This window comes from Martes martes (assembly GCF_963455335.1).
Source record: "Martes martes genome assembly, chromosome: 14".
Taxonomy (NCBI): domain Eukaryota; kingdom Metazoa; phylum Chordata; class Mammalia; order Carnivora; family Mustelidae; genus Martes; species Martes martes.
The window spans coordinates 25,105,592-25,131,200 of NC_137902.1; the positions used below are offsets into that span (position 1 = coordinate 25,105,592).

At 54.3% G+C, this 25,609-nt stretch overlaps 1 protein-coding gene across 1 annotated transcript in view; it reads right to left on the reverse strand.

Moving 5' to 3' along the window:
* Positions 1–288: 288 nt before the first annotated feature.
* The window catches only part of NEURL1 (neuralized E3 ubiquitin protein ligase 1), a 33,299-nt gene continuing 7,978 nt past the window's right edge, over positions 289–25,609 (reverse strand). The window contains exons 2-6 of the mRNA XM_080823725.1: positions 20,394–20,635; positions 19,667–19,988; positions 7,049–7,738; positions 3,477–3,623; positions 289–2,791 (exon numbers count right to left, since the gene is read on the reverse strand). Of these exons, the coding sequence (XP_080679851.1) occupies positions 2,553–2,791; positions 3,477–3,623; positions 7,049–7,738; positions 19,667–19,988; positions 20,394–20,635 (1,640 nt within the window). The 3' untranslated portion in view covers positions 289–2,552. The remainder of the gene's footprint in view (positions 2,792–3,476; positions 3,624–7,048; positions 7,739–19,666; positions 19,989–20,393; positions 20,636–25,609) is intronic.

Consider the following 25,609-nt stretch of genomic DNA (forward strand, 5'->3'; position numbering starts at 1 on the left):
GGGCCCACCTCAGCCTTAACAGAGAGCTGAGGAGGCCTCAGGGACTCTGTTCCTGCCCCTCACGGATCCAGGGATCTGAGGGCACCAAAGGGCAGTGGCTTCTCTCTTTCAACTTACAAGGCTTACCTGGCATTCTGGCCCCTGCTGTCCAAGCCCCAGGTCATGCTCCTGTCCCCCGCTCCAGGGAGTCTCCCCTGATTGTTGACACCTGACCCTTCCCCTTCCTCCCCAACCCCATCTTAGTCCTCCCTCCCCAGCCCTCCACACAGCACAGCACAGCACAGCCCTCAGGCTGGTACGAAATCACCTTTATTCACAATCACAGCGACCCAAGTTCACAAAGGAGGCAGCAACTATCCCAGAACTAACAGAGACAGTGACACGGATGGCTTCCTCTCCCCAAACCACAGGCCACGCAGCCCCTGCACGTAAGACCTTCCCTTGCCTCTGAGAGGAGACTCCTGGTGGGACAGGGCCACCACCTGGCCCACCCCACCCTCGACTCCCATGGAGGGGGGTCTCCAGGGTCAGTGACTGGGAAATGGAGACCCACAGTGGAACCATGACTTCCTGGAGGCCCAGTGCAAGGCAGGGGCAGTCAAAGGCCCAGGCTAGCGTTCTGACCCCCCCCCAGTGCTATCCCACCCAACACCCCACAGCAGCCCCTCACCATAGAAGTCCCAAGAGTCCCACAGAAAGTCTGCTCTCCTCCCCAATCATTTTACAGAGGTGCCTGCTGAGGCTGAGAAGGACTCTGACTCGGCCAGGGCCACCCCACTGCCCAGCGGCCAGGTCTAGAATCCGAATCCCACACTCTGCCAGCTACAGAAGCAGCGGTCTCTGATGGGCATGAAAAGCCATCAGAGGGGGCAGAGGGCTGGGAGGCTGGGGGGAAACTAGGCCAAGCGTGTGGGAGCAGGCGCCAGCCCACGGTCTATTGGGTAGGGCTGGCAAGGTGAGACAACTAGCCTAAGAGCAGGGGTGGGGGGGCATGCCACCCCAGAACCAGAAATAACTCAGAGGGGCCGGGACCTGGCCCCTTCCCTCCTCATCTTTCCTGAGGGTAAAGAACCTTACTAAGAACAGCCTCCCCAACCCCTACTTCGAGTAGGCCCTCCCAGTCCCATTCCCTGACCCAAGCTCGGCTCCCTTCCTTCAGCCTTGCCAGAACTGCATACCTCCTTGTGGAAGGGGAAGCTCCTGGGCCTCCTGACGTAGCTGAGCCAACTCTGATGACCCCGCTGCAGCCCAGAGGGGAAGGGCACTTTGAGGCTCTGGGAGATCCACCAGCCTTAGGACACTAAGGAAGCTCAGTTTATCTCTGCAAAATAGACACACTTGGACAGGAGTCCTCCCAATTCAGCCTGTTTTTATGGAGTTCTAATTCATGGTAAGCAGAGATGGCTATGAACTTGGGGCTGGAGCCTGGGGAAGATTCTGAGAGCTATCCCTGCAGCCCTTTCTTGCCAGGCACTCTGCACACCAGGGCAGCATTTCTAGGGGCCCCAGGGGATTGGCAACTCAATCATACCCCCCCAAAAAACAACCCACAAACCAAATAAATAAATAAATTAAAATAAGAAAAAAGGCTGGTGTTACCCCCCAGGGTACCCCACCCCCACTCCAGGGTCCTGGCCTCACCTGGGGATACTACAGTCTGAGTAGCAGCCAGGTCCAAGACAGCACTGAGATCCGGGAGGACAGGTCTCAGAGGGCAAAGGTAAACCTGCTCTTAGAGAACCTTCCAGAAGACAGACGCTGCTCTCCAACCTACAGCAAGGCTGTCCCTGGGCGGCAGCATCTGGCGAGATGACTGGGGCAGAAAGGCTATGGCCAGGAAGGGCCCTTCTGCATCTCAGCCAGGGCACAGGGTCAGAGACCCAGGCCTGTCCATCTACCCACCCTGGGTAAGTGGGAGAGGGGAATGGCATGGGGGCTGCAGCCTGCCCAGTGTGAGAGGTATCTGCCAGCTGTACCCTGGCCGTCAGGCCTGAGGGCAGGGGAGAGAGGAAGAAGGTTGGTACAGGTCAGAGAGTAAGGCAGCAGCTCGGGCTGCCTGCCTGGGGCTGCTGTCAAGCAGGTTGTACACTGCTCAAAGACAGCTGGCTGAGAGAACAAATGGAGACTGACGTCCAGGCCATACTCCGAAGGCCCTAGCTCAGGGACACATCTGCCCAGAGGAAGGGACATGTTTTCTAATTCTCACATGGACTAGAGGACTTCCTAGCAATCTGCCCCAGATGGGGAAGGATTAGGAGAGGCTGAGACCCCCGTTTAGCAAGCAGGGTAGAGTGGGTGCAGAGAAGGGAAAAACAGGAAGAGTGCAGACTCCTCCCCTCCCCTCTGCTGGGCAATTTGTTTCTGCCCCTCACCTCCCTGATACTCCCTTTCTCCCCAAACCTTCGAGGGCCTCAGTTTCCCGTGTTTAATGAAGAAGGGAAAAGAGTTTCCAAAATGCGGAAGAAGAGAAGGGGCCCTGTGGGCTTGCCCCTTGGCTGGAGTGGGGCCAAAGCCTGCGGAGGCAGGCGTGCAGGCTGGGGCGCCACAAGGGGCTAGGAGCTGCGGTAGGTCTTGATAATGTCCTTGATGGGGCGGCGGCAGATGGGGCAGCAGGCGTGCAGGGCCTTCTTGAGGCGAAGGCCACAGGCATAGCAGAGGCACATGTGGCCACACGTGTAGATGACCGTGTCCACGGCGTGCTCATAGCAAATGGTGCACTCATCACTCCACTGTCCTGTGCCTGGGGTCACTGGCGATTCGGGCAGGCTTACTGGAGAGTTGGGGGCTGTCCCTGGGGATAAGGGGACGCCACTCAGAGGTTACATGGTCCAGTCTGGCCCCAGGTTCACAGGAAGAGAGCCCCCCGGTCTCCTGTCTCTCACTCCATCGATTAGCATCTGCCTATTTCCCCTGACAACCCACTTCCTGGGCGCTGGGAGGCCCCTGATGAGGGGCCAGAGTGCCCATGAGGCAGTGAGAGGAGAAGAGGGGTGGAAGAAGGGAGGGGGCCCAGAGTCTTTTAAGGAAGGCCCCCGCTGAGCTATCCTTTGTTCTTCCCAGTGTGCTAGAAAGTGCTCTGGAGAAAGGTGCCCAGCTGGGGGACAGGGTGGGATTCACCCAAGAGATCACCACCCGGGCGCCTGGGTGGCTCACTTGGTTAAGTGACTGCCTTCAGGTCAGGTCATGATCCCAGAGTACCAGGATCGAGTCCCACATCGGGCTCCCAGCTCCAAGGGGGGTCTGCTTCTCCCTCTGATCTTCTCCCCTCTCATGCTCTCTCACACTCACTCTCTCTCTCTCAAATAAATAAAATCTTTAAAAAGAAATCACCATCCAACAAGCGTTCGCCAAGTGTATCTCCAGTTCATCCAGTGCTCGACTCTGACATGAGGCTGTACTCCCACCTCAGCCAGGGGGTCTCGGGGTGTGGGGGTCCGCCAGGGGCACCACGGAACTGCAGTGGCCAGCCTACTTACCGCCCGCAGAGCTCCCCAGCGGTCCGGAGCTGCATGTGCTGAGCAAAGGGTCGGAGAGGCGGCTGCCCAGGGCGCTGGGCGAGGTTGGTGTGGAGGCAGGGGAACAGGAGAGTGATGGGATGCCCCGCTCTGCCAGGATGGTGGAGCCTGCAGAGGGGAAGGGAGGGACGCATGAGCCACTGAGGGGCCCACTGGGAGAAAGCGTGACTCTCTGCCCCTCCTAGAGGGTCCCAGGAGAGAAAGTGCTGACACAGCACCACCACACAGCCCAGCCACTGGGTGGGCTCAGGGCAGGATTCCAGAAAGAGGCCCACTGCCCTGCCCCAGCTCTCGGTTTCCACCCACAAACTGGAGGGCCACTTCATGCTCTGGTGTTACTGCATCAGCAGTCTCCAAACGAGCCCCCTGCCTGGAATCCCACCTCTACCCTTCCTACGCACCCTCACCTTCGAGGTTTCCCATGCCAGCAAACAAAGACCCCCTCCTCCTGCCTGGCGTAGCCCTTCCAGCCCTAGCCTGGCCCTCCGGGTCCAAGCCCCGTGCTCCCTCCGTCACTGCCCCTGGGTATCACCCACCGTCTCAACTACAATGGCACCTTTTGGATGCCCTTCAGCATCTCCCAAGCTCATTCTGTGCCACATTCTCTCCTTCCTTCCTTCCCTCTTCCTCTCCTCACCTCCCTCTTTTCTTCCTACCTCCCACCCCCACCGCTCTCCCTTCAACAAGGTACCAGGTACCTACCAGGTACCATCCACTGTGTAAACATAACACTGAGAAGAAGACCGACAGAGCCCTTGCCCCCAAAGAGCTAACTGTCCAGGGAGCCCCTTGGGGCTGTCCTCCTCTGGGCAGCTTTGACTACCCCCACAAACCACATTATTTAGCACTGACCAGGCACACACACCACATACATTGGACTAAACTACCACAAAGTTGGGTATTATTTGTTCTTTGCCCAGGTATGCAGCTTTGTTTTCCCAGGTGATGAGCTTTCTGAGAGCAGGAAATCTTATTCACCTGTGACTCTCCCAAGGCTCTAACATACAGCCCTACACATAAATGCTCCATGAGATCCTTTTATCATCACGTGTTCTAAGTCAATAGTCACTGTTTCCAAGAATATGCATTAGATAGCCACACGGGGTTTCTCTTCAAGTTAACTAGCCTCTTCTTTCAGAAATTCACACCTCCTAGTTTTCTTGCCTTATTGCACTGGCTAGCATTTTCAGAACAACACTGTAAGGCATCCCCCTATCATATTCCTGACTTTAATGAGAATGTTTCTCATATTTTGTCATTAGGTATGAAACTTAGTGATCGTTTTGGAATAAAGGAAATATCCTTCCATTCTTAGTTCATTTAGGCCTTTCATGAAGCACAGCACTCCTCTGTAAATAATTACCCTTCACACACTATCACTGGTTTGTTTTTCCTTTGCAGTCCACAGGATCCCCAAACACCAATCTGCTGAGATGCCCAGTTCTCCTACAGCCCAGGTGCACTCTGTTTGGCATACACTGTTTAGCATGTATCTGGATGATTACTCTTAAACACCCACCTTGGTCCACTTACCTCTCAGGACATTTAAGTCCTGATTTTTTTTAAGCTCCTCCTGTGTCTAGTAAGCCTCTCTGAGAAACAGGAATCTCAGTGGAAAGCTACTTATCTAAGATGGTGCTGAGGCAGGATAGTACCCACCCCTTATACAATTTCCTTCATCTGAGGAGCAGTGTCTCCCAGTGAGTGTAGCCAAGTAGTTCTGTTATTTTGTTTACCTCAGCCTGATTTTTTTCTGCACCCCAGTCTGATTTCTTTTTATCCCATCCTGAATTTTCACCCCAACTTCTTTCCTTCCTGATTTCTTTTCATTCCTTCCTGATTTATCTTCCCTCAATAATAACTTCTTAGCATCTTGCCTCATTTAATTCCTTTTCAGATTTTTTCACTCCGTCTTCATTTGGTCTTTTTCCAGAGTAGGAAGTCCCCACTTATTTTATCTGATTTCGCAAACTCCAACATAGAATCATCAACAACAGCATTACACACATAAATACACATGCATTTAGTTACTCACATGTGCCTATATACAGACATACCAATCTTAGAGCATAACACACATTCACTTGCATACACACATTACCCTGTCTACAAAGCCTCCTGGGGTGAGGTCTAGGATGGGGCTGTGAAGCCCAGGTCTCCAAACTTGCCTAAGCAAACCTATTTAAAGAATTCAGAGGGGTTCCTGGGTAGCTCAGTCAGTTAAGCCTTCGACTCTTGATTTCAGCTCAGGTCATAATCTCAGGGTCGTGAGATCGTGAGATCAAGCCCTGCATCAGGAGCCTACTTGGGATTCTCTCTCTCTTTCCCCCACTCTGCTTTCTCGCTCTCTAAAAATTAAAATCTTAAAAATAAAAATTCAGATGCCCAGGACTTAGCCAACATCTACAGAATCAAAATCTCTGCAGGTGGGATTCAAAAATCTGTACCAGGTCCTCCTGGTGAATTTAATGGAACTAGCCCAATCTACCACAGCTGGTTAGGAGGCCAGCTCTTGTAAAGTATGAATACCTGCTCATTCTGGGGAACCAGAGGTCCCTAGAGATGCTTTATGAGAAAAAAAGATTTCTGGTTAAATTAGTTTAGAAAAAGCTGTACAGTGGGGCACCTGGGTGGCTCAGCTGTTGGGCATCTGCCTTCAGCTCAGGTCATGATACCAGGGTCCTTGGATAGAGCCCTGCGTTGGGCTCCCTGCTCAGTAAGGAGCCTGCTTCTCCCTCACCCACTCCCCCTGCCTGTGTTCCCTCTCTCACGGTCTCTCCCACTCTGTCAAATAAATAAAATCTTTAAAAAAAAAAAAAAGCTGTACATGATAACCACCACCGCCTGCCTCATTAAAGATTCACATTACATATTAAAGGCTCTGAGAAGTTCTGCAGTAAAGATCCCCGACTTTTTCCTCACAGAACACTCTGAGAAACAACTTTCACAAGTCCATATCCACCAGTCCATTCAAATTCCGTCCATTCAAACCCAGGAAATAAAGGCCCAGACCTCTGCAATCCCATTTCCTCCAAAGCCCTCTGCTCGGATTCCCCATAGGCTCCCAACCCAGGCACCACAAAGCACAAACACCTGGCTTCGGACATACCAAACTTCCCATCTAGACATGCTGCCGCCCTTATGAGGCAGAGGCTTTAATTCCCATTTTGGAGAAATGGAAACTGAGCCTCAGAACGTTAACTGCTGGTGGAAACCTTTTTTCTCATTTTTAAGTGGCCACTGAGTTTATGTGCCTGTGGGGACATGGCTTAATCAGATTCTGGGAATGAAACTCAGGGATCCACACTTTTCTGCCTGCCCCCAGGACGAGGCTGGTGAGACTGAAGGACAAGGTCCAGCGGATGGAGTCCGGCCCAGAACTCATTTCGGTGCCTGTGACTCAGTGGCAAGACAGCGCGAGGCAGCGGGGCGCGGCGGACTCGCCCCCTTCTCCTTCCCCGGATGGGCCCTGTCCTCCAGGAAAGGGCACGGTCGCTGGCGCTGTCGGAGGGGCCCTCGGGGAAGGCACTCACCGAGGATGCGGATCTGCGTGACGGCTCCATGCAGGCCGAAGAGCATCCAGAGCGGCTGCGTGGCGTCCACGCACAGCTGCATGCCCGCCGCGGCGCCGTTGTGGCTGAGGTGCAGCTCGCCGTCGGCGTTGACCACCAGGCCCAGGATGTCGCCGCTGTGCAGGGGCCCAGGCACGCGGCACACGGCCCAGAACTCCTTGCGGTCCGCCAAGGCCTCGGGGCTGAAGGGCAGGTCCGCGGGCCGCAACGTGCCGGGGTCGCACGTGGTGACGCCGAAGGAGAGCGCCCCGGGCCTCGCGCCGCTCGAACGCGTGACCTTGATGAAGATGGTCTCGGCCACGCGCACGGGCCGGCTGGTGAAGACGAGCGCGCGCTCGTCGCGCCCGTGCTCCAGGCGCGCTACGGTCTGCTCGTCCAGGATCCGCACGTGCGCCCCGGCGCGCAGAGCGTGGAAGCGCAGGTCGCCGTCGAGCTGCGCGGGCAACGCGCGGCTGTGCTGCGAGTTGAGCGAGTTCTGCGGGATGGGGCAGCCGGCGGCCGGCGCGGCCTCGTCGCCCTCGGCGCCCGGCACGTTGAGGTCGCACAGGCTCACAGAGAGGCGCGCCTCGTCGGCGTCGCGCCGCAGGGACGGCCGCCGCAGGGCGGTGAAGGAGCGCGGCCGCAGGCAATCCGGGAGCACCAACTCGCTGTCTGCGGCCGGGGAGGGGGAGAGACAGGGTGACTGTCACACGGGCCCAGCAGTCCCCTCCTCCCCCACCCCGTCACCTGTGCGCTTCCTGCCGCCAGCCTTTCCAGTCTGCACCGTGAAATACCCACGGCACTGTGAACAGTATGGAAGAGGCTTGGGACGGAGGCTCAGCCGCAGGTCGGGGAAACCAAGTCACGCAGGACCTCTAACTATTTGTTTAAGTAAAGGATGGGGGCTGGAAGGAGGAGCACCAAATTGAACATTCCTTCTACATGCCACGCTTATAAAAGTGTTTGTTTGTTTGTTTGTTTTTTAAATGAACTTAACTCCCTTTTGATCCCCTGCAGCTAGAACAGCGCTGAGCACTCAAGTCGACAGCAGTAAATATTTGTTGAATGCACTGTGGACATCCTACCCCCTTCCCCAGAAAGACTCTTTGCATAAATTGTCTCATCTTACCCTAACAATCGCCTCTTGAGTTATCATTCCCACAGAAGGACACTGAGGTTGCGAGAACTTAAGTAAATTTATCCGGGATTTCCTTTTGAAAGTGACTTAACTAGAAATCAACCTCTTTTTCTTTTTAATCATACAAGCAAGATAGACTATTTTGTAGAAAAGACAGATGAGCAAAAAGAAAAAATAATCACTTCTCAGCCCACCATCTGGGAAAAAATACTCTTTTAATATTTGGGTGAGGACCTTCCAGCTTTTTTCCCTGTTATATTCCTCAGTTACTTTTTCTAATACAAAAATCAAATCATGCTATATAAACTCCAGTAGTTTTTAACCTTTTATGGGTAACAAATCCCTTTGAAAATGTGATAATTTTGACCTGTGTCCTCAGAAGAACACATATTCTTCCTAAATTCTGTGGATAACTTCAGGACATCTGTGAATCCCATAAAGCCATCCATGGGCATGGACTCCAGGCTAAGAACCCTGTTATACAGATTTCCTTTTCAAAACTAGCTTTTCCACTATGTCCTGAACACCTTTTCATGCCAATAACCATGTTTCCAACACCATATTTTTTTAATGGCTGTGTTATGTCCTACTTTATGGAGTCCTATCATCTATAATAAAAGTCATCATGCATGATAAATTACCCCTGCATTTCATCCTTAAAACATCCCATGGAAGTGTTCCCATTATGGAGATAAAGCTCAGAGATGTGACGTGACAGCCACCAAGTGACAGATCCGAGAATGAAGCAAGGTCTGTCCAACTCCCCACATCACATTCTTTGATTTCAGGCCCTCCTTCTTTATTGAACCTGCACCCTCTCTGTGGGAGTCATAGTCCCCAAATTTGGCTAGTGCCACTGTAGACCACATCACGGGCCAATCCTTCCCTGGGAGCCTTTTCGCTGAGCCTCCCCAAGGGAGGATCTGTGCTTTCTCTCCAGGACCTGGATAAGAATGGCTGGGGTGCTGGATGTGAAAGCAAATCTTGGAGGACTGGACTAGTATGGGCCGCTAAGGCCAGAATTCAGCTCCAGCTGAATCTAGAGACAGTCTCTAAAGCCTCCTTGTTTTTGTTCTCCCCCTGCACCTTTCAGGAACAGTGTTGTTTGGGCCCTGGCAAGAGAGGGTGCTGGCCACCACTGCCCCCAGCACCACCCAACCCCGCACTGCCGCCCGCCTGGAGAGGCCTCTTGGGGCCTGGCTGGTTGGGATTCCCAGCATCGTGCTTGGCAAGAAGGAGGGAGCCAACCGGAAAATGCGATTATTCCAGGGAATTGACTCTGTGACAGCGATGGTGCAGAGAGGCTGGGGGCTGCAGAGAGGCAGAGACAAGGTGGCCCAAATAGGAGGCGGAGGCCTGAGAGACGGTTGTAGGGACCTGGGACAGGCTGTGGGCTGACTGGGGGCCTCGGAGAACAGCTCCTGCTCCCCATACCTTAGGCATTGCGGGCACTGGCCCTAGACAACTCTAGGGTTGGAGATGGAGAGGAAGGGACAGGGACAGCAGGGTGACAAGAAAACAAAAGGCTCAGAGATGCCAGCCAGAGCCTACAGGAAGGAGACTGTCTCAGGCCTCACACACACACATATCCCCACACTCCCCTCCCCACCTCACCCCACCCCACGCACTCAGGACATGGCCCAGGGCCCATGGAGCTGGGCAGACCGTCAGCACAGGCTTCTGAATGGGGCTGGATGTGTGCTCCCCAAGCTCTGCCCCTTCAGGGGTCCTTCTGTACTTGAACGTGGCTGCTACTGGGCTTCTCAGGCAACCCGAGCCACTGCTGAGCTCCTCTAAGAAAGCAAGTTCCTTCTCTTAGACTGAAATCTAGCTCCCTATATCCAAGGATATCTTGGATAGATTTACTTAACGTCTCAGCTTCAGTGTCCCTCTGTGCCAATACTACCTCTGGGGTAGCCCCATGGAGAAAACACTCCCCTCAGGGAATACTCAGACCCACCACACACCTTCCCACCACTTAGACAATGAGCAGAACCAGACTGAGTGCTCCAGATGTTCCCCGACCCCCTCAAGGCACAGTGTGGCCACCGCCTCCCTGGATACTTGCGCTAGACTTCTCATAATGTAACCTAAGGGTATTTGGGGTTTTTTAGGAACCCGAATCCATATACTTGTAGGCAGGACAGAAGCATAGTTAAGTGTAAGGATTTTGAAGTCATCAGCCGAGGTTCAAATCCTGGCTGCATCATTTCCTGGCCATAGCACCTTAGATAAATAGCTTAACCTCTTTGGGCCTCTCTTCTTCAGCCGAGAAGTCAGCATTCACCGAGGTGTATAACATCTGTACTCTAACACCCGCTCAGCAGGGATGCAGTGAAGTCCAAATGCAGTAAGCTACAGAGGGCACCTAGCAGGGTACCTGGCCCTTTATAGTTACGAGGTAAGTTTGAGCCACTGTTATGGTTTACCCGCCCCAGGGCTCCGAAGAGAGTGCATGGGCTCTGGGGTGATACAGGCCTAGACTGAAATATCCAAGCCAGCACTTGAGTCACCTTGCCTCCCAGCCCCAGGTCACTCAGCTAGAGAACGGGGGGAATCACAACTGCATTGCGATGATGACGTGGGGGTCAGAGGTAGGGTGGGCAGCCCCTGAGCCCGAGGTACTTGACAACTTCAGGTACCAGTGCCTACTCAGGTCGTCTGCCAACCACAGTCAGGTTCCCCCGCAGCAGGCAATGAGCGTTCTGCACCAGACTATAGGACTTCACATGGGTCATGAATGGCATCCTTGACTGAGGACCAGGAAGAAGAAGCTACAAAGTGGAGATGAGAGGGGAAAGTAGAGAAGGCAGGAGAAACAGCAGGGGGTGGGGAGAGGAGGGGCAGGAAAATGACCCTTTCAGCCTTGCTTGAAATCTTGGAGGAGTCAGGCGGAAAGGTACAGGAGATGCTGGGAAACAGCTAAAAATGGAATCCCCGGAGCCAGTGCCCAGCCCAAGTCTGTCTTCTCTCCCAGCCAGGCTGCCCCTCGGGGTCGGGAGCAGCTACAGGCTGCTGGCCATCTCCAAAATAAGCATCCCCTCGGTGTGCCCAGCTGTGCCTGAAATAGATGACACTGGAGACGGAGCAGCCGGGCAGGGCGCCCTACGCAGAAGGGCCAGCGGAGGTCAGAGCTGACTGAAAGCCAGGAAAGGGGCCGGGCCCCCAAAGCCATGGGAGAGTGCCCTGGGGCCAGGCTCAGCCCAGGGTCCCCGCTTGGAGACAGGGCAGAGGGCAACCTGTCACCCCAAGGATGGGCTGGCCCATTCGGAAGCAACAAGTTCTACCCCCCAGGCCGGGGACACATGGCTGCCCACCTTGGAGGTGTTTATGTCGGGGCCCGGAGCAGGGAGCAGCGCGAGGCCACAGGAGATGCTGCTCGGCTGGCAACCCTCTTGGTCTCCCGGCTTTCATCTTTCGGGCAGGAATTTGTCAGTCTTCGGCTCCTGCAGAATCTGGCGCCTGGCGGGGTGGGAGGGGGAATGGCGATCCTTTGCGCCAGGGCGGAAATAACCAGGCCCCACAAGGCCAGTGAGGCCAGGGCCAGGGTTTCCTCCCCTCCAGGTGGCACTCAGGTCACCCACTCACTGACCCGCTGTGTGCCCAGGCCTAGGCAGTGGGTGAAGAGAAGAGAAGCCAGCACCTGGGCCCTAAGGAGCCAGTCGGATGTGAGAGAATCAAAGCTTGGAGGTGTGAAAATATTTGAATATAATTTCTTTACAAAATTCTTAGTGTCTCCAGAGGAAATCCATTTCTCTCTGCCAAACTCTCACCCAGCCTTGCCTAGAATACCCCCGGGGACAAGAAGCTCACCACATCCCAAGGCTGTCTGTCCCCCCCTCTCTGAACAACTACAGCTGTTAGGAAAGCTGTCCTTGCACGGATCCAGAAGTGTCCCCCATTCGCTCCTTGGGTCCCCCTGAGCCTTCTCTTCTTTAGGATAAATACCCCTCTTAGGATAATGCTCTCCAACTGAGGCTGAGGTGCCCTTCCCATTTCACAGTGAGTCAGAGACAGCCTCTTGGAAGAAACAAGATTTGTCCTGGGCCCTGAAGGACAAGAGAGTTCGGACTGACGGGCAGAAGGGAGAGGCGCTCAGTGGGAAAACGGCGCTAGCAAACGCCTGGAGAACAATCTGAGGCCAGTGGGGAGAAAGGAAGGGAGAGGAGGAGAGGAGGGGCCAGCCTTAGGGCAACAGGGCCAGCTCTGGCCCAGGACCCACTGGGCCCACATGCTGCCAGCAGTGCAGGGCAACCAGGATAGGGCCAGGGCACTGGTGCCAGGGCCCTCAGGGCCAGGCAAGGGTCTCCTTCAAAGCAGGACCCCCCATCAGCCCCAGAGTCTCGTTTGTTTGGATTCTCACCTCCCCAGCACTGGCTCATCTTTAACCAGGGGTTGGCCCGAAGCAGCAGGCTGGCTGGTGGGCGGGCATGTGCCGGCCCCTGTTTGGAAGGCGCTGCTGGCCCATTTACTGTCTCCATAAACATCCTCCTGCTGGTCAGCACCCAGCACGGGGCAAGGGAAGGAGCCCCAAGGGCGGGGACATGGCTTGGACGGGTAAGGGGTTTCTCCACCCCTCTGGGCAGCGCCCTGAAACCCACACCTGCCTCCACCCTCTCCATATACACCCAACTGCAGGAAAGCTAGGAGAAACAAATACTTTGTGAGGTTCATGGAAGGAAGGGTAGAAATAACTTGGAGTCACAGACTCTAAGATTTATGGAATCTTCAAGACAGAGGATCTTAGACATATAGATTCTGATTCATCTGGTTTAGTGGTTCTCAAACTTTGTTTTTTTAAAGCAGTGAAATCCTTTTGTCTAACAGAACCAAAAGCTCTGATTCAAGTCTAAGAGGAGGTCACAGAGCCCTGCCAACTCAGCTGCCTCAAAGATGCCTCTGGAACCCCAGTGTCCCAAGGAACTCAGCTGGAGAACCATGGATCTTGTTCAAAGAAACAATTTAGAGAGCATGGTTTGAATTTCACCCACATACAGGGACTAGGTTTCAAGGCTTCCCCCTCTAAGGAGAGGAATGGTTTGCGAGTTGTCTATTTGGTGGGATTTTTAAGTTAAGTATCCCTTTCTAACCTACAAACGATAGCCGTTGCCATTTGCGTAAACACTCTTACACATCCGTGAGCCTCAGAGACTCTCCAAGAGGTAAATGGCACAAGTCTAATTATGTCCAAACAACAGACAGGGCGGTTGGGCCACAGAGAGGCTGGAAGGCTTGCTCACGGCTAGCGAGTGGCCATGTCAAGTCTTGGCTCAGTCAGCTCTGCAGCTTCTGAAATGTGGGCTTTGCCTCTAGTCCTACAAGGCCCCAGCTTCTCTGCTACACCACCCCCCGCCCCGCCCTGGGACCCCCTGGTCTCTCCAAATCTCCTCAAAACTGTATCTTGGGCCAAAGAGATTGTAGGTGGAAAATCTGAAACTGCCATTTCTGGGTATTAGAAATAGTCTAATATTGCCAACCATATAAGATCACACTTTTCATATATTCATTCTGGTTTAAAAACAAACAAAAAAACAAAAAACCAGAGTGCACTGTGAACAAAAGAACCAGACGAAGCCCTCAGGAACCTCCAGGGAACTGTGAGGCAGACAGACTCACTGCTGAATCGGGGTGCTGGGTTCCCCAGCCAACACTGCTAGGGCTCTGGTGGCCTATCCGTGCCCAACATGTGCTGCCGATCCCTGACATCCTGAGCTCTCTATGAGCTCCACCCTGGAAGATGGAGGATGGCCAAATCTCCACCCCTGGGAGATAACCAGACTTAGCAGGGGGACCAGGTGGACTCACATTTAGAGAAGCTAGGAAGTAATACAGCCCACCTTCCTGGGCCCAAGGCCCAGTTCTCCTGAGCTGTGTGACCCTGGGCAAGTTATCAGACCTCTCTGAGCCTCAGTTGCCATATCTGCAAAATGGGCACAATAATAACATTCCTTACAATACATTTGAAGGGCTTACGACATCTTCTTAAAGAGCAGGACAATACATGATGCAGAACTGCTGGTACCACCGAGACCTCCACGTGCCTCAGGTGGTCAGGCGCAGGAAGGGTCGTAGGAACAGGGGAGATCAGGGCTTCCTGGTGGAGGGGAGGGCTTGGTGATGAGCCCTGATATGATCAGCAGAATTGAGGGTGAGCAGAGAGAAGTGGCAGGAAAAGTCCCTGAAGTAGGAGGAACAATAAAATTTTGTTTTAATCAAGAAGAAACGAAAACTAGCAAAGAGGAAGAAATCGCCACGAGCATCCTCCGCTCTTCCCCCACCCCCAGAGTTTCGCTCAGCTTCCTTAAACTAATATTTGCCTCTCAGCCCCTGGCAGCCACAGTTGAAGGTAAATATTGGTTTAGTCCAGGAAATGGAAGCCCCAGATGGCAGTGTGGTCCTCTGCTGCCCAGTACGGTCACACTCTTTGTGCCGCCGCCCAGCTGATGCCCACCCTGAATGGGAGACCTAACCCAGGGCCGTATCTCCAGAGAGGGCCCAGCCTCTCGCTGCAGGGAAGCCAGGCTGGCTCACCAGCCCACAGACCAGCCCGACAGCAGCCTGCCCCTCCGAAAGCTCCCCTGCCCGAGTGTCTCTGTACATCTCCATCCTCAGTAGGCAGGTGTTACCAGGACCTGGGAGCCTCTGCCTGGGCTGGGCTGAAGCAGAATGCCATGAGCCCTTGGGAGCCCACCTCAGGGGCCCCCTAATGCCCTCCTAAGCTCAGCCACTACCGTTCAGACATGGTGATATCTTCTCACACTGACCTTACGCCCAGATCAGCCTGGAAGATAGGAACTCCAGGCCCAGCCTGGCTTCTGACTAGCTGGGAGAATTTGGGCAGGCCCTCTCCCATCTCTGGGCCACAGCTCCTCCTTTTGAAAGACTTGACAGCACGGAAGCCACAAAATTTTTTGCTTTCACGGCTCTCTCTCCTTTGACGCACGTGCATACCCCCTTCTCCACAAGTCACCTCTTCGCTTCGCTCCCTCCCCGGAAGGTTCTGTTCCCCAATGGCTAATTCCCCACCTCTGAGCCTAAGCACACCCCTCCTGTCTGGCCTCAGCTGTTCCTCCCCAACCAGGCCCTCTGTTTCACCTTGTGTGGTTCCTGACTCGAAACTCATCTCCTACGGGAAGTCCTGGATTACTCCCCACCTGTACCACCCCCGCCACAGTTTTACTCTTCAGCCACATTTCCCTGCAGAACTGGATTTAGGCCACCTCAGAGCAGTTAGATGATGACCCCTAAAATAAACACTCTGCAAGGAGAGGGGCTGGGTTTTCAACTCCTGTGTCTCCCCCTTGCCTCCCCACCCTGCACAGTACATAGGCTGTAGGGGGCCCACAGGGTATCAGGAGACCCTATATTTGAAGTCTGGGTTCACCAGCTTTCTGCCAGGACCCACAGAGCTGTCTTCCCGAGCCAACATTTCTGAGAAGAGCAGGGAGACCTTGAAAAACTGGGATAGGAGCTTATCTCTCTAAGTATTAATCATCCCATAAAACTTGTGTTTATTTGCTTGCTGGCAGGTCCCTCTTCCTGGAGGTAGGAAGCTGTTATTCTTGGAAATCCCAGCCCAGGCTTGGGCCAGGGCACCCCGAGGCCAGAGGTGATCTCCTGAACTCCAGCATGTCGGGAGCCTGGAAGGCATGAGGCAGGCCTGCAGGGGCCGTGATGGGGGCACAGGTGGGCCTGGCTTCGGTTCGGGCAGTGGGGGGTGGGATGGCGTGCCCGCCTGGAATGGTCACTGAGGGACAGACCCCAGCCCCTGTCTGCACTCTGTCAGGAGAGACAACCCATCTGTCCATGGCCTGATTTGCAGATCTGCTGGGTGCCAGGGGCCCCAAGATATCTCTGATCTGAAAAGCAGGTATGGGCCAGGTAGGGTTTGGAGAGTTTGGGCCATAGGTCCCACAGACAGACAGGAATGGAGGGGGCAGACCTAGCAGGAAGTCCCTAAAGATGAGACACTGGTTTGGGGGGCAATCACCTCAGGAAAGAAAGCCCATCTTCAGAGCTGCCAAGGCAGAGAGCAACCTCTCAGGGGATGGAGAAACTCAAAACTGACTGAGGAGGGAGTGCAGGGAAAGCCAGAGGCACTGGAGGGATCTGGGCCAGCCATGGGGAGTTGGGGGGATAGGCAGTGAGGAGGACGGGGAAGGAAACTGACCCCGGGACTATACAGGGTAGTAGGCGGACCCCAGAGGGGAGGCCACCGAATGAGGGTATAGAGCAGCATGCCAACCTCAGAAGAGATCTTGGATCTCTTTTGTTTTTACACCAAAAAATATGAGTTTAGGAAGAACAAAACAAAGAGATATTTTAATCTGCTAATTGAATTCAGGGGCCAACATCAGTGTTTGAAAATGCCCAGGGATTACCGTGATTTACAGCTCGGACAGGAATCTGCTGGGACCTCGGCCTTACCCGAGGTGCCCAGAGGAGCCTGCTGGGAGATCCAGGTGCAACTGAAAATACTTCCTGAAAACCCATTTAGAGCCTAAGAGGGGTAATAGGGCCAGGACCAGGGAGACTGCCCGGGCTGTGTCCCAAGGTGGGACCCATCAGATCACTCTCCAGGCCACTCTCTAGGCCCCAGAGGTTTGGAAGCCCCATCTCACCTAGCATGTCCCCTTCACCATCCCCTCTCTACCCCTTCCTGGACCTTCTAGACCCCGCCTAAGCCCCCTTCTCCAAGAAGCCTTCCTGGACTCCATCCTCCCTCACTGACCTCAGCCTCCTCTGACTTACTGCCTCCTTCCATACCTAACCTGCTGGAGGTTTACTGGGGAAGGTACTGCTTTTTGCATCAAAACACCCAGTTCAAATCCCAGCCCCGCCACATTCCTACACAGGTAAGCCAAACGTTCCATGGGTCTTAATTTTCTCCCTGACAAATGGGAATGAAAAACACTCTGTCTAGGGCCAGCTGCTGAGGTTAAATGAGATAGCTGGATGGAAACCATCTCAACAGATGGAAAGGATCCTATGACCACAGCTCTAAACAATTTACTGTCTTCTCGTGGGTTATGCCCTGATGGTGTCTGGAGCGCTTGTTTTTCTCTCTGATTTCCTAGTGAGGCTGGGCTATCTGTGAGCGAGGCTGGGTCTACCTCACTCCCCACCACTTTCCTTCATCTAACAAGTTACCTGCCCTCCCCACCACACTCCCCTACTGAGCCCCCAAATAATCCTTGGTGTCCTCCACACACCACACACAAGGTTCTACTCTGGAAAGAAATCCAGCATGGTAAGACATGGTTTCACTCTGAAAGCCTTCCCCATCTTGGGAAAGATCTATGGATGGGCCAGAAAGCTCAGCCGATGCCTCAGTGCTGAGAGAATCCCAGGCACCATGTGGTGGGACCCAAGAAACAGAGAAGAGAACTCACTCTGGAAGGCTTCAGGGAGGAGGTGGCTCTTGAGCCAGGCCTTAATGCCAGAGAGGGATTTTTGATTTCTGGCAACTGTAGGAAAAGGCATTCTTTGCTAGGAAAGGGGAAAGCAAGAATGCTGCCCCCTACTGCCTTTACCCCTGTCCCAACAAGACTATAACTTTTTTTAGAGCTGAGACACTTCTGTCTCCCACACATACTCCCCGCCCCCACCTCACCCCGGGGCTGAGTTATAGTATTCACATCTTCACAGATGAGAAGCCTGAGACTCAGAAGTGTCCAGACTGGAGCACAAACTCAGGCTCCGGAAGTCCAGTGCCTGGAAGTGTGAGGCCCTAAGGACATGAGAGCAGCTGAGGGTGTTCACTTGAACTTGGGTTAAGCTTCGCCCTCCCCAGGATGGGTGGGGAAGACTGACGGTCAGTGTGTACCTCCAATGTGTCAGCTACTTCCCGTAACTCGGCTCTTTAAGCCTCCAAAAGAACCCTGAAAACAGTTTACTCTTACCTACCCCTATTTCACAAATAAGGAAACTGAGGCCCTGCAGCTAGTACAGGGTGAGGCCCGGACCCCACCTGGGGCAGAACCAATACTCTTTCGGCCTCCAGCAGGAGTACCCACCACACGGAGCGAGAGGACAGCAGCTCCTTGTCGGCAGCCTGGGCTCCTTCTTCACTTACTAAGACCTGGAAGGGCTTGCTTTCAGGCTCTTAACTTGTCCACGTGAATGTGTACTTTTATGGAGTTGAAAAACAGAAAGTACCCAAACTATTAATTAATAAAAATAGCCTCCTGATGTTTGGAAGTCAACAGAAATGCTTCTGACAATTACTCATTTGTTTTTACTTTCACTGTCTTTTTTACTCAAATGAAGGTGTTTTGAAAAGAGCTTCACTGTTCCTTGGCTCTGAAGCCAGAAAGGAACGAAAGGGGAAAAAAAAAAAAAAAAAAAAAGGTTTTCCATTGCCTCCATGGCGTTTTTGTCCACAGAGAGATGGAGGCAGAGATGGGAGCTGGGACGAGCAAGCACAGGCCGGGCACTGACTGTGCTGGGCGCTTTACTTACAGCCTCTTGAATTTCCCTTCATCGTCCCACAAACCCATTTCATAGATGGGAAAGCTGAGGCTTCTGCCGGCTCTGCCTGGAGACACAGCCATTTTGCCTGTGTTCAGAGTCAGCATGTGCACAAGGGAGCAAGCTGAGAGCGATCCTACACCAGAAGTGAGGTGACCTGGATTCTAGTCCCAACTCAGCCACCAGCACAGCGTGGGACCCTAGGAAGCCTGAGACTCTCCAAGGCCCCTTCCAGCCCTGGAACTTTAGGGTAACAGGTGCCCTCGCCAGGAAGCCTGGCTCCTTAGCACCCCAGGCTGCCTTCTGCTTCTCCTCCTTGCCTGATTGCTGCCCCCAGTATGGAGGCCCTACTCACCCTGGGCACCCAGGAGCCGCCAGAAAAGTCTTAGCCACCCCAGTGCCCTCTGCTCTCCCTGCTTACCCCATTCACTCCCATCCCTGCAAGAAGCACTGGGATGGGGTTGGGCTTCCTGGAGGGCTGCACAGCCCAGGGGCCAGGGGCTCACTTGGAACTGATGCTGGCTCCCCCACTCAGCTGCAGCACCTCCAGCCAATGACTCAACCTCCCTGAGCTTGGGCCTTGTCTCCTCGGGCCGCACTAAGAGAGTCTGCCTCCCAGGGTCGCTACGAGCACAGTAGCAACGAAGTGCTTGGCCCACAGCAAGTCCTAGCTCAGCTGTGGGGTCGATGATTAATATTCACAACTTCCTGGAGGCGGAGGGTCTTTGAGGCTGGTTTCTGATGAGGGTTATGTGCTGCTCAAAGGCACAACCTGAGGGGCCTTGGAGGGAAGAATCCCACCCCGGAGCCCCTAGCCCCAGCTGTGGGCACAAAGGATGGATGAGCTCTGCAGGACACAGGAAGGCTCCCTGAGCTGTCCCCGTGCCCATGTGGCCCTGGGGCCCTGCCAGTGGGGGAGAGGTCTGCATGCCAGATGGACCTGAGCAGTGTCACACCCCAGCACCTCGGGGGCGCGGGGAGCGGGCACTCACCGAGCAGCTGGACGCCCCGCGTGAGGCCGTAGACATCCACCAGGGCCCAGAGCGGGTCGGCCGTGCGGACCCCGTTGAAGAAGAGCATGGCAGCTGAGTCGTTGATGCGGTAGAATACGCGGCCCTTCTTGTCCACCCAGAAAGCGATGATGTTGCCCTCGTTGGCAAACTCCTCGGGCAGTGCCTTGGCCCAGAAGCCGCTCTGGGACACCAGGTCGGGACAGGCGTACTTGGGCAGCGAGTCAGGGTGGATGCGGGACGGGTCCTTGCTCGTGAAGCCCAGCCGCAGCGCCCCGCTCCAGCAGCACTGCTTCTTGGTGATCTGGACGGGAAAAGAGACCCTCAGAGGGCGGCCCCTGCCCGGCCCAGCCTCTCCCGCACCCACCAGGGCCCAAGGGGGAGGGAGTGGGTCCTTCCCAGCGGACCACCTGGGGTGGACTCCCCTGGGGGGGGCGGTTCACGCCACCCTGCTGGCCTCCTCTCTCTCCTCTGGGAACCTTCCTACAGGCTGATGACAGCTCATGGAGGTCCCCATGGCCACACCCCTCCCCCACTCCCTCTCTGTCCCACAGGGAAGGTTGAGGAAGGAGGAGTAAGAGGGTCCAGCACGAGGGAGGTGAGGAAGAGCGCAAGTGGCAGCACAGAGGATGAGAAGGGCGGGGTGCAGCGGGAGCGGGAGGCATTGCTGGTCCCCGGGATGCGCAGAGAGCAGGGAGGGAAGCCCCACCTTCAGCCTGACTTGCTCGTAGATGAGGACCGGGCGGTTGCTGAAGGTGATGGCATTGCAGAAGCTGGCCTGCCTCTTGACGGCCTTGTGACTGAGGTCCATGAGGATCTGGGAGCCCTTGGTGTGCGGGTGGAAGAGCAGTGGTGTGGCTGGGAGCCCCCCTCCAGGTGGTCCCGGAGCACAGTGCTCCTGCTTGTGGTGGCGTCGGTGAGAGGTGACAGGGAAGGGGCCCCCGATGGAGTCTGCAAAGGAATGAGCCACGATGATGAGAGTGTGACAGAGACCCCTGAAACAGCAGAGGGCTGGCCCAAGCAGAAGTTGCTCATAGCCCAGGACATCCACCATCACTGAAACTCATCAGCAGGCACCTTTTGCCACCATCTCTTGCCATAGCCCCCTTCGCCACCTACCACCGTGTAGCATCCATCACCATCAGCCCTGGTCCTGTGCCCGTCACCTCCCACCACCAACTACAAGCTACTGCTACTCACCAGTATTTCTCGCCATCTACCCTCCACCACCCTCCTTTGTGATAAATCAGCATTTAATACCAACATCCACCACCATGACCTGCCACTCCCCACCACCATCATTTTATTTTATTCAACAAATATTAATTACAGACCTACTTAATACCAAGCCCTGTCCTAGGCACTGGGCATGCAGGCATGAAACACACATGGATCCTTTCTCAAGAAGACAACAGCTCAGGAAAGGAAATAGGACATACACAGGAATCATGATAAAAATGGCAGACAGTGATTAATGCTGAAAGGACGGAATGGCAGGTCACTTCTCAGAAAGGCCTCCTGGAGGAGGGGAGAAGGAGGAGAGGGCATGGAGCTGGACTGACAAGGCTGAGCTGCAGTGAACACATGACCTTGGAGCTGCCCTTGGAGACCAGCAGGGTAGGTGGGCTCCAGGACCACTCCCACGGCTACCCTCCTTCAGGGCCACCCCCCTCCACCTCAGGCTGCCCTCCTGCTTTACACCACCCATGCCCACAACATCTTGCACACAGGTGGGCCTTGGCACCCAGCCTTCCTGACAGAACTCAGATCGGCCTCAAGAACCTCTGGCCTCGAGGCACGCTGCTTTCTCCCGCTGATAGCTCTACCGCACCCCAAAATGGGACAGAGGAAAGGATGGGGCGTGGTCCACAGGAAGGCACGTTACAAGCACGTGGGGTTGGTGTCCAGGAGACAGGGCAAAGTTTAGAAGGATCGTGGAGGAGGTGGCAGGTGGCTTGTATCGGTCACTCACTGGCTGTGTAACCTTAGGGAAGTCACTTCCCTGCTCCAGCCACAATGGGTAGCTGGAGCCCTAAGACACGTCTCAGCAGCACCGGAAGTATTAATGCAGTCTTGGCAGTTGGGGACAAAGAGAGATGTTCATTTCTTCCCCAAGATCTGTATCCTGTCCATAAAGAAGGGCAGCCCTGCCCTGTGCCATCAACTTGAGGAAAGAGAGACATGGAGGAGGGGAAGTTGGGGTGGGGGAGGTAGGAAACCACAGAATGTGACAGAAGCCTTCTGGGAGGTGTCAAAGTTTGGTTCCTCCAAGGCAGAGATTTAATAATGCAAGAAGCTCAATCAGCATCAGGCCTTCTCAGAGGTCTTCCACTCCCTAAAGAGGAGAGTTTTCCAGGAAAGAGAGGAAGACAGGAAGGGAGGAGAGATGGAGAGAGCAATATCCTGAGCCAGGAAGACCCTGACTTTGGTCCAGGCCATATTTGCATCCCTTTGCATCACTTTGCATCTTTGCTTCCTTCTTCCCAAAGGGCCCCAGACACCAGCGTCCATGGTCCATGGCCAGCCAGACATCCTGCATGTGGGAGGTGGGGCTGGAACAAGGAGGAGTTCCTCTTGTTCCCACTAAGAGAAAAGATTGGAATCACAGAACAGTGCTCAAGGCCTTTAAAGCCACCAAGCAATGAAGGTTGGAACTGCTCAGAGGTGACCCAGTCAATCTGGGAAGGATACCTGGAAGAGGTTGGGTGGCTCCTAGATAGTGCAGAGTAGGCGAGGTCATCCCAGGGAAGGGGGCCATTGGGATGAAGGACAAAGAGTGGCCACAGGAAACCTAAAGGTGCCCTGCCTGGGAGAGGTGTCCTTTGGGATAGGCCAGCCTCAGGCACAGCTTGACTGCTGGTTTCAAAAAATACCAGTTGGGGAAAGGGATTAGAGATTGTGGTACAGGTATACAATGGAATATTACTTATCAGTGAACAAGGAATAGACTACTGATATGAGAGGCAACATGGATGAATTTCAAAATAATTATGCTGAGTGATATAAACCCATTTTTAAGAAATAAGCAAACACTTAAAAAATTAAAAAAAAATTTAAAAAAAAAAAAAGAAATAAGCAAACACAATCCATGGAGTAACTGTGGGGCTTCTGTTCCTTTCAAAACAGAAACCTACACCCTGTCCCATTTGTCCCGATCTGGGAAATGCACACTAAGGGCTAGTGATAACACATAGCCTGGAGGTCACCTGGGGATGGAGGGGGGAGGGGGAGGGATTGCCAAGGGGCACAAGGGAATGTTTGGGATGATGGATATGTTCATCCTCTGGATCGTGGTGATGATCTCATGGGTGTATACCTATGTAAACCGCCCCCCAATTGTACACTCTGAACACAGGTGGTTGAACGTATGTCAGTACAACTTACAACTCAATAAAGCAGGTTGTTAAGCCTGCTGAGCCCAGCAGCTGATCACAGCCTCTCCCACAGGGCCACTCCCCAGCCTCCACTCAGGACCCATGGACCAACCGTAAGACCTCAGCTTCCTTCAAAATGCTCCCTCTGCTTCCCACCCATCCTGGGTGGGGTCCTAGGGTTCTGCAAAAAGACCCAGAAAACACTGACTCTGGGCAGATATGGTGGAGACACCCAGGGTCTGAGATCTAGGCCCTGGGAGGACCATATCCCTGGGCCTCCCTTCCACAGGAGGACTTTGGGTGGGCAAGGGTGGCACAGGCCCAGCCACCCTGGCAGACAGCAAGACAGATGGAGAAGGAAGGTGAGGGAAACCCTGGTCCCTGGGACACAATGAGCACCCAGACGGGTGGCCTCACATACAAGTATGGGTACACGAAGGTACTCCAGACCCTAGGAGACAGAGACTTATTTCTTCCCTAATCCCTTGGGCCAGAAATCACATGTTTACACACGTATCGTGCACACACACATATTCATGTCCACAGGGATGTATGAAACGGCACACGTAGGACACAGGTCCGGCACCCATGGACCACACACCTCTAGTAACAAGGACAGCTGCGGGCCAGGCCCTGAACGGGGAGTTGATGTTCACCCACCGGTTTCAGCCTTAAGGCAAACTCTAACGGGAGAGAGGGGTGTCACTAGCCCATATGACTGATGAAGGCCCTGCACCTCAGAGACACTGAGCAGCTTGCCCACAGTCACCCAGCTGCCACAGAGAGCCTCCAGCGGCCGAATGCAGGCAGTCCCGCGGCGAGGCCTGTGGCTTCACCATGAAGTGCCAACAGTCAAGTCCACAGGGGTTCTGTGTGCCGGACACATTCTTTTAAAAGCACATTAAATTATACTCGCGACTGGTAAAATAGGGGGGGGAAATGTTTGTCCATGTGCCATGTAGAACCATTTTGAGTAGCACACTGGGGGAGACCCGGCATTCGGCTAGGCTGCTTTCATGATACACGTGTGTAGGCCACCAAGACACAGAAACACACACCATGTTGCCTGCATGGCCCTCCTACACAGCTGGATATAAAATGTGGCGTGTGCCTACAAGGCATCCCGCTCTGCGTTCACAAGGGTGTGAGGAGGAGGAGCCTCAAAACCATGCTGAGTGACAGAAGCCAGCTCAAAGCCTACCTATGCTCTGATGCCTTTTGTAGGACATTCTGGAACAGGCAAAACTACACAGCCTGAAAGCTGCAGAGTACTGGAGTTTGGGGAAGAGGAAGACACAGGGGCACAAAGGGAGTTTTTGCAGTGATGGAATGTTCTTTATCTTAACTGTGGCAGTGCTCACACAACTTGCACATTTGTCACAGCTCCCCAAACTATACACTTAGAAAGGATGAGCTTTATTATCTACAAATAATGCCTCAAAAGCAACAACTAACAAATCAGTGTCCACTGAGTTGGAGGAAAGGGAGGCTGACCACCACTGCCGCCATCAGCCCACGGCAGGGAGTGCCTAGGATGTGGACCATTGGACAGGAGACACCGAAGCCGGGTTGGCCCACAACTCTCGGCCCCGAGCCTCTGGAGTGGGTATGAGGGGAGCGTTCTGGCCGCTACAAAGCACATTCACTGACTTCTAGACCTGCGAAATTATATGCCCGCCTCCTCCTGCCCACAGTGTGGCTCCCGGGGCTGTCCCCAGAGCTGTCACTGGCCTCTTCTCTCTGCACTCAGCTCTAAGGAATCAATGCACACTGAGCCATGTCTGTGGAGATGATTTGAAAACACCCTCCGGCTTGCTGGGTATCTTGAAGTGACCATGGTCCCCTGCCGCTTGGCAGACCCCCACCTGAACTCCTGACCCTAGCCCACTAAACGCCCCCCACCATGCTTCCAGGCCCAGTGGAATCCTTGAGCACCCCACATCCAACTGGCCAGTCCCACCTGAGAAAGGGACATCCGTGCCCGCTCCCGTCCTCCCCCCCCCCCCCACCCAAAGCCCTGGCCCCAGCCTCATGGCGTCTCTTCAAAGCAGGGCCAGAGCCACTGCTTATAGCCAGGAAGGCCCTGTCTGCCTGCCATTCACACAGACTACAAGAGGAAAGGGGCCCTCTGAGGCATCCAACATGCTGGTGTTTGTCACCTCACTAACCCCTGCTGTCCTTGCCTGCCAGCTCCCTCCTCCACCTCAGCTGGCATTGTGGTCCTGGGGGGAGGAAGGAGAGAAAGCGGAATGAGAATTAACCCTGGGCACAGAGGGGTGGCTGAGGGCAAGGCTCCTTCCCTACCCCATCCTAAAAGGCTCCCTCCCTGCACTTCAACACACACACACACTATGGTCCTTAAGGTCTCCATTCTAGGGATGAGTTATGATTCCGACTGGTTAACCAACTTGCTTGAGCTCACATGGCAATGAAGTGGCAGAGCCGGGACTTGGACCCTGATCTTCCAATGCCGCTCATAAGGGTCCTTTACCCTACTCAGCATCTAATACTAGAGCCCATTTTCCCCACCAGTCCAAGATGGCAGGCTTGG